The sequence below is a fragment of the Macaca nemestrina genome, chromosome 15 (genome assembly GCF_043159975.1).
Source record: "Macaca nemestrina isolate mMacNem1 chromosome 15, mMacNem.hap1, whole genome shotgun sequence".
Lineage (NCBI taxonomy): Eukaryota > Metazoa > Chordata > Mammalia > Primates > Cercopithecidae > Macaca > Macaca nemestrina.
In genome coordinates, this window is record NC_092139.1 from 15521221 (window position 1) to 15535708 (window position 14488).

General features: G+C 46.5%; 1 protein-coding gene, 1 long non-coding RNA gene and 3 other non-coding genes across 6 annotated transcripts in view; 1 reads left to right on the plus strand and 4 right to left on the minus strand.

Annotated features, from left to right (window-relative positions):
- Window positions 1-1386: 1386 nt before the first annotated feature.
- On the minus strand, window positions 1387-10857 carry LOC105470703 (uncharacterized). Of its 2 annotated transcripts, none has more exons than XR_980705.3 (5): window positions 10752-10857; window positions 10280-10384; window positions 8627-8712; window positions 8247-8295; window positions 1387-1606 (listed from the first exon to the last, which is right to left on the minus strand). It is a non-coding gene; the product is annotated as an uncharacterized lncRNA (long non-coding RNA). The 2 variants fall into 2 exon arrangements; XR_003015634.2 differs by having other exon boundaries at window positions 10774-10792.
- Window positions 8423-8512, minus strand: LOC112424752 (small nucleolar SNORD12/SNORD106). The gene has a single exon (XR_003015657.1). It is a non-coding gene; the product is annotated as a small nucleolar SNORD12/SNORD106 (small nucleolar RNA).
- Window positions 8791-8881, minus strand: LOC112424750 (small nucleolar SNORD12/SNORD106). The gene has a single exon (XR_003015655.1). It is a non-coding gene; the product is annotated as a small nucleolar SNORD12/SNORD106 (small nucleolar RNA).
- LOC112424753 (small nucleolar SNORD12/SNORD106) lies at window positions 10460-10550 on the minus strand. The gene has a single exon (XR_003015658.1). It is a non-coding gene; the product is annotated as a small nucleolar SNORD12/SNORD106 (small nucleolar RNA).
- A 201-nt stretch (window positions 10858-11058) lies between the features above and the next one.
- The window catches only part of LOC105470736 (zinc finger NFX1-type containing 1), a 33563-nt gene continuing 30133 nt past the window's right edge, over window positions 11059-14488 (plus strand). Inside the window, 2 exon segments of the mRNA XM_071079160.1 lie at window positions 11059-11467; window positions 13575-13675. Coding sequence (XP_070935261.1) covers window positions 13615-13675 — 61 coding nt within the window. The 5' untranslated portion in view covers window positions 11059-11467; window positions 13575-13614.

The window sequence follows — 14488 nt, forward strand, 5'->3', positions numbered from 1 at the left end:
CCTGTTTCAAGGTTTCTCACAAGCATCTCTGAGAAGTCTGCTGGGGTGGCAGACATCAAGCCTCCGCTATAGAAAGTAATCCAACAACCATGTGTACTTACAAACTTACATGGTTGTTGTATTACTCCTCCCACACTTATGGTTCACCCTCAGTTGATTGCTACATTGGCCTCTCCCAACATGGCAGCTTATTTAAAAGTGAGCAAGCTAGGCCAGGCGTGGTGGCTCATGCCTGTAATCCCAACACTTTGGGAGGCAGAGGTCTGCAGATCACTTGGGGTCAGGAGTTCAAGACCAGCCTGGCCAAAATGGTGAACCCCCTCTACTAACTATGTAAAAATTAGCCAGGCGTGGTAATCCAAGCTACTTGGGAGGGTGAGGCAGGAGAATTTGCTTAAACCCAGGGGGCAGAGGTTGCAGTGAGCTGAGATCTCAAAAAAAAAAAAAAAAAAGTGAGCAAGCTAAGGAGAATAAGAAAAAGAGCTAGTAAGACTCAGAAGTTACACTAGGTCCAGCCTAGTCAAGGGGAGGGGATTCTGAGTCAATACCAGGAGCCATTTTAGAAATCTAGAGGTCCCAGGCCAGGCGCAGTGGCTCACGCCTGTAATCCCAGCAGTTTGGGAGGCCGAGGTGGGCAGATCACAAGGTCAGGAGATGGAGACCATCCTGGCTAACACAGTGAAACCCCATCTCTACTAAAAATACAAAAATACAAAAAAATTAGCCAGGTGTGGTGGCAGGCGCCTACAGTCCCAGCTACTCAGGAGGCTGAGGAAGGAGAATGGTGTGAACCCGGGAGGCGGAGTTTGCAGTGAGTCGAGATCACTCCACTGCACTCCAGCCTGGGAGACAGAGCGAGACTCCGCCTCAAAAAAAAAATTTAGAGGTCCCATCTTTGAGGTGATATTTTAAGATACTTAAAAATTATTCAGTGTGTATTATTTTAAATTAAAAAAAATCATCGTTGATAAATGATACAGCCTATATTTGCAATTTTCTATGAAGTTTATAAACACAAATACCATAGCCCAAATCATCCTTACTCATCTCATGCAACCATTAAGGCCCAATACCCACGATTTAACATATACAATCTTGCACAGGTATAAGCATACAAGTGAGATACCTTTGTATTGACCCTCTGCTTCTCTGCCCCTGGAGTTCGAATTCTGGCCCAAGTGTGCTTGCTTATTCTTAGGTTTCCAATGCAGAAGCCAATCATGAGGCACTTAACACCTGTGGAAAGCCATGCTTTGCCCACAGAAACCAACTGCCCACTAGGCTGATTTTCCCCTCAAAAAACTAAAACCAAATGAAACTGCAAATACCCAACTACTACTTGTTATTCCTGTTCAATGGTTATCTCCAATGGCCAAACAAACAGCATTTTGATTTAAAAGATTTTATTTTCTTTATCCAGGTAGGCAGTTAGAAATTTCAGCAAAGTCTAACAATGACATTCTTCAAAGTGGGCACAGCCTTTTAAACCCAGGCTATGTATACAATAACCTTGTGGAACTGGTTCAGCCAGATCTTCACTTTCATGAAAGCACAGGGTCTGTTCTTTTCTTTCCAGAGGACTCCTCTCATATTCCTTCGCCAGTTTCTAAGAAAGAAGGTGGATTACAATCAATGCTCCATTCTGGTCTATAGTGCTTCCTGTTGAGGGTATGAAAATATGTATGTGACTAAGACCTGGTCACTCCAAGCCCATCCCCTTTATCGGTATAGCCAAGTACTGATAAAAGGAGCAGGGAAACTTCCCAGTCTCTAATAAGACAACTAATTCTGTACTTTTATTGAATCCCATATTGTACCTGTGTTGGCAAAACGTTTAACCTTCATCTAAAAATGACTTCATGTCACAGTAAACACAGAAGACAGAAACCCAGAATGAGGACACTACCAGTAAAAATCTTTTAAAGGATGAGAAGCTGAGCAGTGGGGTGTGTGGCTGTAGTTGCAGCTACGGAGGATATTGAGGTGGGAGTTTCCCTTGAGGCCTTGAGTTTCAAGCAATCATGCCTGTGAATAGCTACTACACTCCAGCCTGGGTAAACGTAGCAAGGCTGCAACTCTACAAAAAAGTAAAACATTAGCCAGGCATGGCAGTGTGTGCCTTTAGTCCCAGCTACTTGGGAGGCTGAGGCAGGAGGATCAAGGACGCAGTATGCCATGACTGCACCATTGCACTCCAGCCTGGGTGCTGGAGAGACCCCATTTTCTTAAAAGAAATGAGAGACACAAAGATACCTTTGTGTTCATTCAAGAGACAACCCAAAAGTAATGTGTACTAAAGACATTTTAGGGGCAAATAAGGATACTTTAATAAAGTTATACCAGGCTTAGGATCTATTTAACATCTTAGAGGGTCATTTTATATGCAAGAAGTCTTATTACATGAATGTTGGACTTTAGTGAACTATGCACATTCATACATCCATAAACAAAATACTTCTAAGATGAATCATCACTAACTGACATGAACTACAATTTCTTTTTGAGGTTTTGGTTTTTTTATGTAAAAGTTGGAGAATTATCACGAGCCACTCCTCATCTATGATGGCAAGCTTTGCAACACAGGTTATTTGGTGAAAGAACTTCCCTGTGTTAATGCAATTTATTGAGTGATTGTAAAGGTCAGCAAAGGAAAGCATACAATCATGTCTCAGACCGCAGTATGCTTATCTGCTGCAAATTCCAGCCATGTGACCAGACATGGAGGCAGTGTCCCCAAGGGACACAGAAAAGGAGTGGTGTTACTTTCTCTTTAAAGGGGGTGGAAGGTGTAGACTTCAAACATCTGTCTCTACTATGTCTGTCTCTCCCGGGTTCGCTCATTGACAAAGCTGCCATGTTAACAGGCCCATGTAACAAGGAGCTAGAGTGGCTCATGGCAGTAGTATGAGGAATCTTACACCTGAACCTCACAAGAATTAAGTAAATTGACTCCCAACTTAAATACAACTTGGAGCTCCTTATCTAAGTGCATTGGCCAGGGAAAATTAGCTCCACCCAATGTTCAATCACTTTGTCATCCTTTCTTACAAGACTGTTAGGTATGATGGGTTTCTCTTCAAAGTTTAACTTCCTTGTTCTTTGGTCAACTTCCTCATACGTTCCCACTCCTAATTACCCATTCTGTAAACATTTCTCCCACCAATTCCAACCTGTAACCCGCATCTGTTCCTTATTTGGAAAAGTCCCCCTTACTCCTAGCAACCAGCTCTGTAAACTGCTCTTCCCACCGCCGTAACCCACACCCCTCCTGTTTAACATAGCCAATCGGCCCCAACACTCTTCCCCTTGGGAGGAGGCATCAGCGTCATAAATGCCCCCTTAACCAGCTCAGAAGTCCCAAATCTAAAAAAACACTCAAGCCCTTGTTAAGATGACCCTTATGAGGTAGAAAATCAAATTGATCAATTTTTAGGGCCCCAATTGTATGGTTGGGCCAAGCTTATGTCCATTTTAGGCATTTCCTTCTTAAAAGAACTATGATCCATAGGGTTGCTATGGTAGTCTGGGAACATGAACACCCTACTGGTCAAAATGTTCCTGCTGCAGAGCAAAAATTCCCAGCCCAAAATCCCAGTGGAGTAACAACGCAGCTCACCAAGAAAATGAGAGACCTTAGGGATATGATAGTCAGGGGAGTTTGGGAGTCAGTATCCTGAACTGAGAATATTTCCTGAGCATTCAACATACAAGGGATGGATGAAAGACCCATGGAATTCCTAAATAGGCTTAAAGAACAGACGAGACAATATGCAGGTTTAGAAATGGAAGACCCACTGCGACAAGGGATGCTAAAGCTTCATTTTGCTACTAAGATTTGGCCAGACATCCCTAAAAAAACTACAAAAGATAGAGAATTGGAAAGATCGTCCCAGAGACAAACTTCTTAGAGAAGCATGTAAATAGGGACGAAGAACAGCAGAAACAAAAGGCAAAAATCATGCTGTCTACCTTACGACAGGGAGCTCTGCAATAGGAGACACAAGGAAGTAAAACTTATAAACCCTCTAGGCCACCAGCAACCAAACTCTATACAAGGAGTAAGGGAATAAAACCTGGAAGTCACAGTGCAGGACAGGGAAGAGGGGAAAACAATGTTTCAAATGTGGAAGAGTAGGTCACTTCAAAATGCCCCAAATGGGAAAAAGAGAAAAAATATCATTCCACTTACAGCCTTTGAGGAAGAACAGGGAGGTCAAGGGCTCTGTCTCTTTTACCTTGCGTCCCACCAAGAGCCCTTGATAAATTTAGAGGTGGGACCCAAATGTGAACTTACAACCTTTTTAACAGATTCAGCTGCAACTCGCGCTGTTCCCTCCCATCTATCACCTATTCTTCAGAAGAACTTTCTATCTCAGGGATAAAAGATTTAAAGCAAAAATCTTAAAAAGACAGAGATCAAATACAAAACTCGATCAGCCCATGTTAAATTCCTGTCAGTCCCTGAGGCTGGAACTAACTTATTAGGAAGAGACTTAATGCTAAAACTAGGTATAGGCTCACATGTTGGCCCAGAGAGATTCCTCATCTCATTAAATCTACTTACCACCACAGAAGAAAAATACATTTGTCTTGATGTACAGGCAGGAAAAAGAAATCAGGGAGGCTGGGCGTGCTGGCTCACGCTTGAAATACCAGCACCTGGGAGTCCAACATGGGCAGATCATGAGGTCAGGAGTTTGAGACCAGCCTGGCCAATATGGTGAAACTCCATCTCTACTAAAAATACAAAAATTAGCTGGGCGCAGTGGCAGGCGCCTGTAATCCCAGCTACTCAGGAAGCTGAGGCAGGAGAATTGCTTGAACCCAGAAGGCAGAGGTTGCAGCGAGCTTAAGATCACACCATTGCACTCCAGCTTGGGTGACAGAGCGAGACTCCAACTCAAAAAAAAAAAAAAAAAAAATCAGGAAAGACTTCAAGTCACTCCAATGCATATAAAGCTAAAGACCCCAGGGGAAATAGTAAGAAAAAGGCAATATCCCATTCCCCTAGAGGGCAGAATAGGCTTAAAGCCTGGAGTTGAAGGTCTCATTCAGGACGACTCCCTGAACCCTATGTCCCCCTATAACACCCCAATATTACCTGTAAAGAAATCAGACAGGTCATATCGACTAGCACAAGATCTCTGGGCTACCAACCAAATAGTCCAGACTACCCACCCTGTTGTCCCCAATCCTTACACCATCCTCAGCAGAATGGTTCAGAGTAATAGATTTAAAAGATGCCTTCTGGGCATGCCCCTTGGCTGAAGACAAGAGATGTACTTTTGAGTGGGAAAAATCCTCATTCTGGATGGAAGCAGCAATACCAATGCAGAGTCCTACCCCAAGGGTTTACAGATTCACCTAATTAAATCAGGACTGCCCCTCGGAAAGATACTGGCCTCTCTATGAGAGGACTGCCTTATTTACACTCTACTACTGACATTCCTACCTTTGAAACAAAGGATCAAATTATATACTTGGTTTATCTTCCACTTTCTCTTCCCTCAGAACTAAAGGTCTTTTAGCACAGATGCCACCTTTACATTCCTGGCACATCAATACCAGCCTGGAGATCACATCCTCATCAAGAGCTGGAAGGAGGGAAAACTTGAGCCAGCTTGGAAAGGACCATACCTAGTACTCCTAACAACTGAAACAGCAGCCCGAACCGCCGAAAAGGGGTGGACCCATCATACCTGAGTCAAAAGAGGATCGCCATCTTCAGAGTCATGCGCTATTGTTCCAGGACCAATTTCTACCAACCTAAAGCTAAGAAAACTTTAACCCTCTTATACTGCCTTCTTTTTTCCTCTCTCTACTGTCAGCCACCTTATCATTAATGTAACTAGATCAAGCTCACCTCAATCACGTTTGATGCCTGTCTTGTCATACCCTGTGGGGATCTCCAAAACCAGAGGCAGCTGGCCTCCTCAGAAAAGTATATCTGCCGTTCCAAGATAAATTCTAAATCCTCACACGACCCTTGCATGGGAGGTGCAACATTAGGGATAGACCCCATGAGATCTTTCGAAATGCGCTTCATTGCTCCTCCATCCCCTTCTTCTAAACAAACACCCAATGACAAAACCAAAGTGACCATTGTAGAGGTTAAAGATCTAAAGCAAACTCTACCAACTGTAACAGGGTACCAAGATGCAAATGCCTGGGTGAAATGGATTAAATATTCTGTCCACTCTCTAAACAAAGCGATTGTTATGCTTATGCACATGGTAAACCAGAGCCCCAGATTGTCCCCTTTCCACTCAGATGGCCCTCCAGCCCCTGAGGCATGAGTTGCATGGTAGCTCTCTTCCAAGACCGCACAGCCTGGGGCAATAAGCTATGCCAAACTCGTTGCTGTTCCCTGAAGTCCAACACTCTGCAGGTCAGCCCCCGAGGGTCATCCAGCATCCCTCTTTCCAATGCCAATTTTACCTGTCTCTCTCACAGGGGGAGAACTTGGCATTCCTTGGAGACCTAACGAGACGCAGTGAGCTTAAGCCCTTCCAGGAGCTTACCAATCAGTCGTCCCTTATTCATCCTCTAGCAGACGTATGGTGGTATTGTGGTGGACCATTACTGAATACTATGCCAAGTAACTTGGAGTGGCACTTGTGCTCTAATCCAATTGGCTACTCCCTTTCACCCTGGCATTTCAACCAGAAAACATAAAACATAAAAACAAAACATCATAAAACAATGGATGTCCCTCGTGACTCTCATGTTTATATAGATACCAGATAAACTTAAGGCCCTAAATCAAATAGCTACAAGGTTTGAATCCATGTTGTTCTGGTGGCCAACTCTAAATAAAAATAGATTGGGCCGGGAGCAGTGGCACACGCCTGTAATCCCAGCACTTTAGGAGGCCGAGGCGGGTGGATCACGAGGACAGGAGTTTGAGACCAGCCGACCAACATAGTGACAACCCATGTCTACTAAAAATACAATAAATTAGCCAGGCGTGATGGCACACGCCTGTAGCCCAGCTACTCAGGAGGCTGAGGACGGAGAGTAGCTTGAACCCGGGAGGTAGAGGTTGCAGTGAACCGAGATTGCACCATTGCACTCCAGCCTGGGCGACATTGAGACTCCAACTCAAAAGAAAAAAAAAAAAAAAAGGTAAGCCAGCAACATTTCATTAATTATACTAGGGATGCTATTAAGGGAATAGCTGAACAATTAGGGCCCACCAGTCAAATGGCCCGGGAAAACACAATAGCATGAGACATGACACTAGCAGAGAAAGGTGTAGTTTGTGTCATGATTGGAACCCAGCGTTGTACTTTTATCCCTAATAATACTGCTCCTGATGGAACCATAACAAAGGCACAAGAACTTACTACTTTATCCAATAAGCTAGCTAAAAATTCTGGAATAAACGACCTCTTCACGAATTTAATGGAAAAATCGTTTGGCAAAGGGAAAGGATTTACGTCCTCAATCATCACCTCTCTTGCCATCAGCTCATTCTTGCAGGAGGCTGTATCATACCCTTTATCTCAGGATTAATACAAAAGCTTATTTGAACAGCTATCACCAAAATCTTCCTCAATCCTTCCTCGCCTTATTCAGGTAAGTTTCTAATTTGAGGACCAAGAGGAACAAAGACATGCTAAAAAAGTCTCAAGAGAAAGAATTATAAAAATCAAAAGGGGGAAATTGTTAGATACAATGGGTTTCTTCCTTATTCTTAAGGTCAACTTCCTCATACCTGCCTGCTCCTAGTTACCTGTTCTATAAACAACTTCTCTGGCCAATCCCAACCTGTATCCTGTTCCTTATTTGGAAAAGTCCCCTTCACTCCTAGCAACCCAAGTTTCCTGCCCTTCCCACAGCTGTAACCTACACCCCTCCTGTTTAAAATAGCCAATCAGGACTAGTTTAGATTGTGCTGTAGACTCCAGCCAATGGGGATAGAACACAGAAACAGGGACTACTTGCATTAGGGATAAAAAATGTCTCTCTTGTTTTGTTCGGTGTGCTCTTGCCAGGAATGCTAGCAACAGCCTCCAGCAGAAGTAAATTTGCCTTGCTGAGAAATCTTGTGTTCCAGTGCTCGTTTTCTTTGCAACTCCAAGCTCTTACTTCCAACAAAGACCTATTAATACCAACAGGCCAATGTCAGTCCTAATGACTTATTCTTCCAGTTTTACACCCAACTTGGAAATGGGTCCTGAAGTTAGGCCCAGTTGGACGTAATTTTGCTGTGGGGTTTGACAGCTAGAAAGCAGAAACCTCACCTGACTGAATCAAGCCAAGATCAACACACTGGTGCACGTGGCTCCCAACCTATAGAAAGTTAATAGATCAAAATAAGCCATCTGAATGCTGGAAAAAAGAGAAGCCCAATTCCCATGAACAAGCAATAATCTCTGATAAAGATAAGCAGAAAACAAAGATATGAGTTATTACTGGGGCCAATGCATCAGACAAAACTGGCCAATAGTGTAGAGATCAACAGGGTCGATCTGATGGGGAAAGAAGCTGTATCATCAGCTGCAAAGGCCACATTTGAGTCATACAGGAAGTAGGGTGACAAACCCACACTGAAAAGCAGCTACAACCCCCTCCATAGGGCCTATGTCTACTCAGCCAAGGAAGACATGTTGGCACCACTTACCGGTTTTATATGTATGTATATATTCTATTCCCAACACCCGCATTCATCCTGGTTCAGTCAAAGCCTGGTTTTGGCCAACAATAAATCTGAAATTAAAAAAAAACAGAAAAATGAGCTCCCATCAGTTAGATGCCCAGGGGAGATGGGACAAAGGAGCTACTCAAGCTGGCATATCAGACAGAAACTGGCTTAGAAAAGTTAGATCAACATGGTCGATCTGTCGGGGAAAAAAGCTAAGTCATCATATATGCCAGCAGGAAGTTCTTGAGTGAGGAGTAAGATTTGAAAGCCATGAGGAGTAAGATTTAGTTGGTATGTTTGGTATCTGCAAATCTGCATGCAGGGTTTAAGCACTACTGTGTTGTATCCTGTAACTGGCAATAATTTAGTAGACAAAACAAACACCCCTGTCTTCGGTGCTTCCACTCTATTTGAGTATATAGGCCCATGATAGAAGCCAGTGTGGCTGGAAGAGTTGAGGAAGTAGTTGGCATTTACTGAGTTGGGAAGTGAACGAGTGCCAAGAGGTTGCATTTTAACACAAGTTACCTTACAAAAGAACAATCTGGAACAATAAGCTTCACATGTGTTCCCATGAAGCCCAGACTTTATAAATGCCTCACTCCTGGACTCCAGCAAAAATATTAGTTATGTAGTCGGGCACTGGATTGAGGGGCTAGTTCAACAGAAAAACACATTTGGCTTTCCAAAATATGTCAATAAATCACCCCTCCACTTGGAAATTTAAGTGCCCCACACACAGGAAGAATGGAATCCAAAAAGATGTTTAAGTGGCATTAAAATGTTAAACGCTTTTCATTAACAAAGTTCTTCCACTTTAGGCATTTCTCTTAAACCTGTTTCTTCACCAGAAACCTAGGTCCAATAGTTAAGTTGTGAGAATAAAACATTCAGAACATTTTTTTTTTTTTTTGAGACGGAGTCTGACTCTGTTGCCCCGGCTGTAGTGCAGTGGCGCAATCTCGGCTCACTACAACCTCCGCCGCCCGGGTTCAGGCAACTCTCCTGCCTCAGCTTTCCGAGTTGCTGGGATTACAAGGGCCCACCACCACGCCCAGCTAATTTCTGTATTTTTAATAGAGACGTGGTTTCAACACGTTGGCCAGGCTGGTCTCGAAATCTTGACCTCAGGTGACCCACCTGCCTCAGCCTCCCCAAGTGCTGGGATTACAGGGGTGAGCCACAGCGCCCGGCCGTCAGAACACTTTAAATACCTAACGGGGCCTGTAATCCCAGCACTTTGGGAGGCTGAGACGGGCGGATCACAAGGTCAGGAGATCGAGACCATCCTGGCTAACACGGTGAAACCCCGTCTCTACTAAAAAAATACAAAAAGCTAGCCGGGCGAGGTGGCGGGCGCCTGTAGTCCCAGCTACTCGGGAGGCTGAGGCAGGAGAATGGCGTGAACCCGGGAGGCGGAGCTTGCAGTGAGCTGAGATCCGGCCACTGCACTCCAGCCCGGGTGACAGCGAGACTCCGTCTCAAAAAATAAATAAATAAATAAATATATAAATAAATACCTAACGGGTACTCGATAAAAACTGCTTTATTAAATCCCACGTTTTCCCAGGAAGCTAAAGCTTCTCAAAGCACGTGTTTTCTACAGTAGGCCCATAGGAGACAAAGTCTTACTCGTCAGGAGATCGAAGGTTGTAGATGTCTGCACGTGGCTTCCTTGGAGGCCCAGTGGTGACTCCCTCCTCCAAAATCCATTCTATACCCGCTGGCTGCTCTAACCTGTGAACCAACAAATAAAGGGCGTCAACCGCCATCTTCCCACGGTCAGAAATGAACAAGACCAAGCCTTTAAAGGCCGATGTATCAGAACTAACTGGCAAAATATAAGACGTCAGCATTGTCGATCTGATGGGGAAAAAAGTGAAAAGTCATCATTTACACCAGCCAAGGGCTTCTCAGGCCCGTGCAGAAGGCACTGGCTTTTCCAGCTCTATCAACTCATTTCTCCCACGCCCTTAAGGCCTGTTTGGGATCAGAGCCGGAGAAGCCACGAGAGGGAGATTATGGCTGGCCGCGGAGACCACAGCACAAAGAAGGGAAGGGAGAACCAGGGGTCTCCAACGAAGAACATGGAGTTTCCACTCACCACCCACAAAACGGGAACTCACGGGCAGGACGATAGCGTATGAAGCCTGGCTGTAAGCCGTACAACCACCACACTACGAGCGCCCCCAACGCAAAGGAACGAACGGTCGCCTAAACCTCCCTTATATAACCAAGGATGGCTCTCGCACCTGCGCACTGGATCCGAGGCGTTCTCTTTTCCGCCCGCTCCGCGCGGGACCCCCTGGGAAATGTAGTCTCGAGCCGCACAGCCCGAGGCGCTCTAGTAGATGTCAAGGCCGCATCTAGCCCCGCCCCCTTCCTTGTACACGCTGGGCCACCCGGGCTCGTCTGCTTCCCCGCCATGTCGCGCTTCACACGCACCAAACCGCTCGACGGGTCCCCCTTCCCCTGGGGCCGGCTGAGGCCCGCAAAGGCTCTGGGCGCAGTCATCCCGCCCCCTGCGGTCCGCTCCCCTCCACCGCGCCCGCCTGAGCCCGCCGGCTCCGCCGCCCGGGGGAGCTGAGGTGACGCCCTCCTCGAGGGCGGAGGCGCCGGCTGTGCCTGGGCCAGGGCCTCGCGCTCTCCACCCGGGGCCCCCACCTCCTCCTTTTCCTCCTCTGGGCCGCCCGCCCGGCTCCGCCCAGGGTCTGCGGGGAACGGAAACCGAAAGTGCGCGGCGCCGGGCGGGGCCACCGACTTGCCTGGGCCGAAGCCCCAGTACTCGCCGGCGGCAGTGAAAGGACGCGCCGGAGCCGGGTGAGTGGCCCCGCAACTGCCCCTGCCCCTGCCTCTTCCTTGCCCCGCCGCGACCCCCGGCGCCCGCGCCGCCCGGCCACTGCTTCTGCCCAGACGACCTGTCACCCTCTCAAGCCCCCAGCGCCCCCGTCACCCGCTCAGAGCCCCTGGCCCCTCAGCGCCCCTTCGCCCCCTCAACCCCCAGACCCCCGTCACCCACTCAGCCTTGTCACCTCCTTAGCCCCCGGGGGCTTCAGCACCCACTCAGAGCGCCTCTCAGCGCCCGTCGCCTCCTCAGACCCAGACCTCCATCACCCACTCAGCGCCCCGTCACCCACTCAGCCCCTGGCCCATCTCAGCGCCCCGTCGCCCCTTCGGCTCCCCTGTACTCTCTTTAGTGTCCCCATCCCCTCTCAGCTGGCCCGTCGCTCTCCCCAGCACCCCCGACACCATCACCGCTTCTGCCCTCAACACTTCGATCTCCTCTACCCCCACCCCTGTCTGTGCCCTCCCTTCTGCCACTGGCACCCCCTCATTCCTCCGGCCTCACCACCTGTCACCTTATCAATCCCCCTCTTCTACAAAGCACCTCGGCACCCCCTTCAGCCTGCTCCCTGCCCCCCACCTCCGTCCTCAGCAAGAACCCCCAGCTGCTCCCTGCCACCGTCTCCGGGAGGCCCCCATAACCCCGCCACCTCACAGCCTTGGCGCTCCCTGACCCCATAACATTTCCATTAGGGACAGTGGGATTCCCCAGGAGCCTGGAGACTTTCCCCAAACCCAGCTCTGCCTCCGGCCTCAGCCTCCTGCGTCCCACCCTGGTGATGACCAGCCCCTCTCATTCTGACCCCAGGCCAGCTTGATCATCACTGATTTTCTTCTTCGTGCCCTTTAGGCCTTGATTCACCCCCCAAAAAAACACTTCAGTCTGTTTTCGATCCCAGCATTTCCTGTTCATATCTACTCCTCCCTTCCTTTCCTTGCCTTTTCTTTTTAACATTTCTTTTTTTCTTCCGTTTCTTTAAATTTTCTGGAGTTTCTATTTTAGCATTTTTCAACCAGGGGAAGAAGGAATTTTCCCCTCGGAGAATTGAAAATAAACAAACAAACTCTAAATACTGAGCCTGCGCCAGGAGGGCTGGGTTTGATAAGATGAGGGAGGGGAGTTACCAGAGATATTCCCATGGGGAAGAAAAGAGACTCCTTTTTCAGATGAGGATAAAAGCTGCCCCTCATATAATGCCAAATGTAGTCACAGTTTCCAAGTATGAATATTTTAAAACTCGGTGAAGACCGTCTCAAAAATCCCTTTGCTGAGGACTCTGAGTCACCCACTCTTTCCTTAGACCCAGCCCACACAATGTGTATGAGTTGGGTTGAGAAGTTCCCTTAAAGGGGCTTCCTCTTCCTCTTATAGGAGCAGTGTCAAAAATCATCAAAGTAGAAGAACGAGGAGGAAGAAAGAACATCAGATTTCCAGTTGGTCCTGAGGAAACAGCACCTCGTAGTTGCCAAGCCTCCTGGTTATTGAAACATGTAATTTCTTTCTCTTGATTCAGTAGAGCAGAGAGCTTAATCATTTGGCTCCATTCCAAAGAGTAGGCTAAGGGGATAACTGCTCACTAATTATTTATAAACTATAGGGTACTGCAAGCTATTTGGGTACTATGTAAGTGGCAGATTTGTAAATGCCAGATAGGGTGGTGACTACATGATTTTGGATTAACAAAAATGTACTCCTTTTTGCCCTGGCAACAATATTATCTGCTTCTTAGGAAAGGAAAATGAAACCTAGCAACTGATTAAGTAACTTGGCTAAAGGCATAAACGAAACAGCAGTTTTGAATGGGAATTGATGACATTCCCTCTACCCCAAGAAAGTGCAAGGGTAAAAGAAAGGGGAATTCTATCTCTTGAAATTAGCTAAATTGTGAATTTAATATTTTATATCATAATTGGGCATTTGCAGAGTTGAGCACTTGTGCTCTAGATTAAAATCTGTATTTAACCCTTAGTTAACAAATCATTAAAATGTTAACAAAGGCAGAAGGACTGGCTTGATGATGTTGGGGTTTTTGCTGCTAGATGCTGTGTTTCGAGGACACTGATAACATGTACAGTTTTCCAGATAACAGAAAGTAACGTGGAGGAATTCAGGTGACTCAGACATGGAGGAGAGAAGACCTCGTCTGGATGCCAGGCCCAGGAATTCCCATACCAACCACAGAGGTAAGCAAGGTTTCCTACCTAATGAGAAGGAAATTCTAGTAATAAGAAAAGGAAATCGGGCTCTCTATGAATGAGCAGGCCTACCTAAGATTATCTGCATCTCTCAAGTAAAGAATGACTATGGCTGGATGCAGTGGCTAAAGTCTGTAATCCTAGCACTTTGGGAGCCTGAGGCAGGAGGATTGTTTGAGCCCAGGCGATTGAGACCAGCCTGAGCAACATGGTAATAGCCTTTCTCTACAAAACATATAAAAATTAGCCACATGGTGCTGTGTGCCTGTAGTCCCAGCTACTTAGGCTACTGGGGAGGCTGAAGTGGGAGGATCCCTTGAACCTCAGGAAGGGGTGGGTGCAGAGGGCAGAGGTTGCTCTGGACTATGATCTGGCCCCTGCACTCCAGCTTGGGTGACAGAGACCTTGTCTCAAAAAAAAAAGAATAACTTATTTCTTAATTACAGCATGAATTACTGTGAAAAATAGCCAACCCTCCGCTTTTCCTAAGAGAACTGATGAATGGATGCAGTTCACTGTAACAAAAACAGTGATAGAGTTTCAGAAAGGGAAGTAATGTTTGGTGTAGAGCAGCATCCAACAGAAACAACGTAAGCCAAGAGCATAATTTTTTATTTTCTAGAAACATCATTTTAAAACGTAAGAAGAAACAGATGAAATTTATGTATTTATTTATTTATTTTGAGATGGAGTCTTGCTCTGTTGCCCAGGCTGGAGTGCCGTGGCACGATTTCGGCTCACTACAACCTCCACCTCCCAGGTTTAAGCGATTTTCCTGCCTCAGCCTCCTGAGTAGCTGGG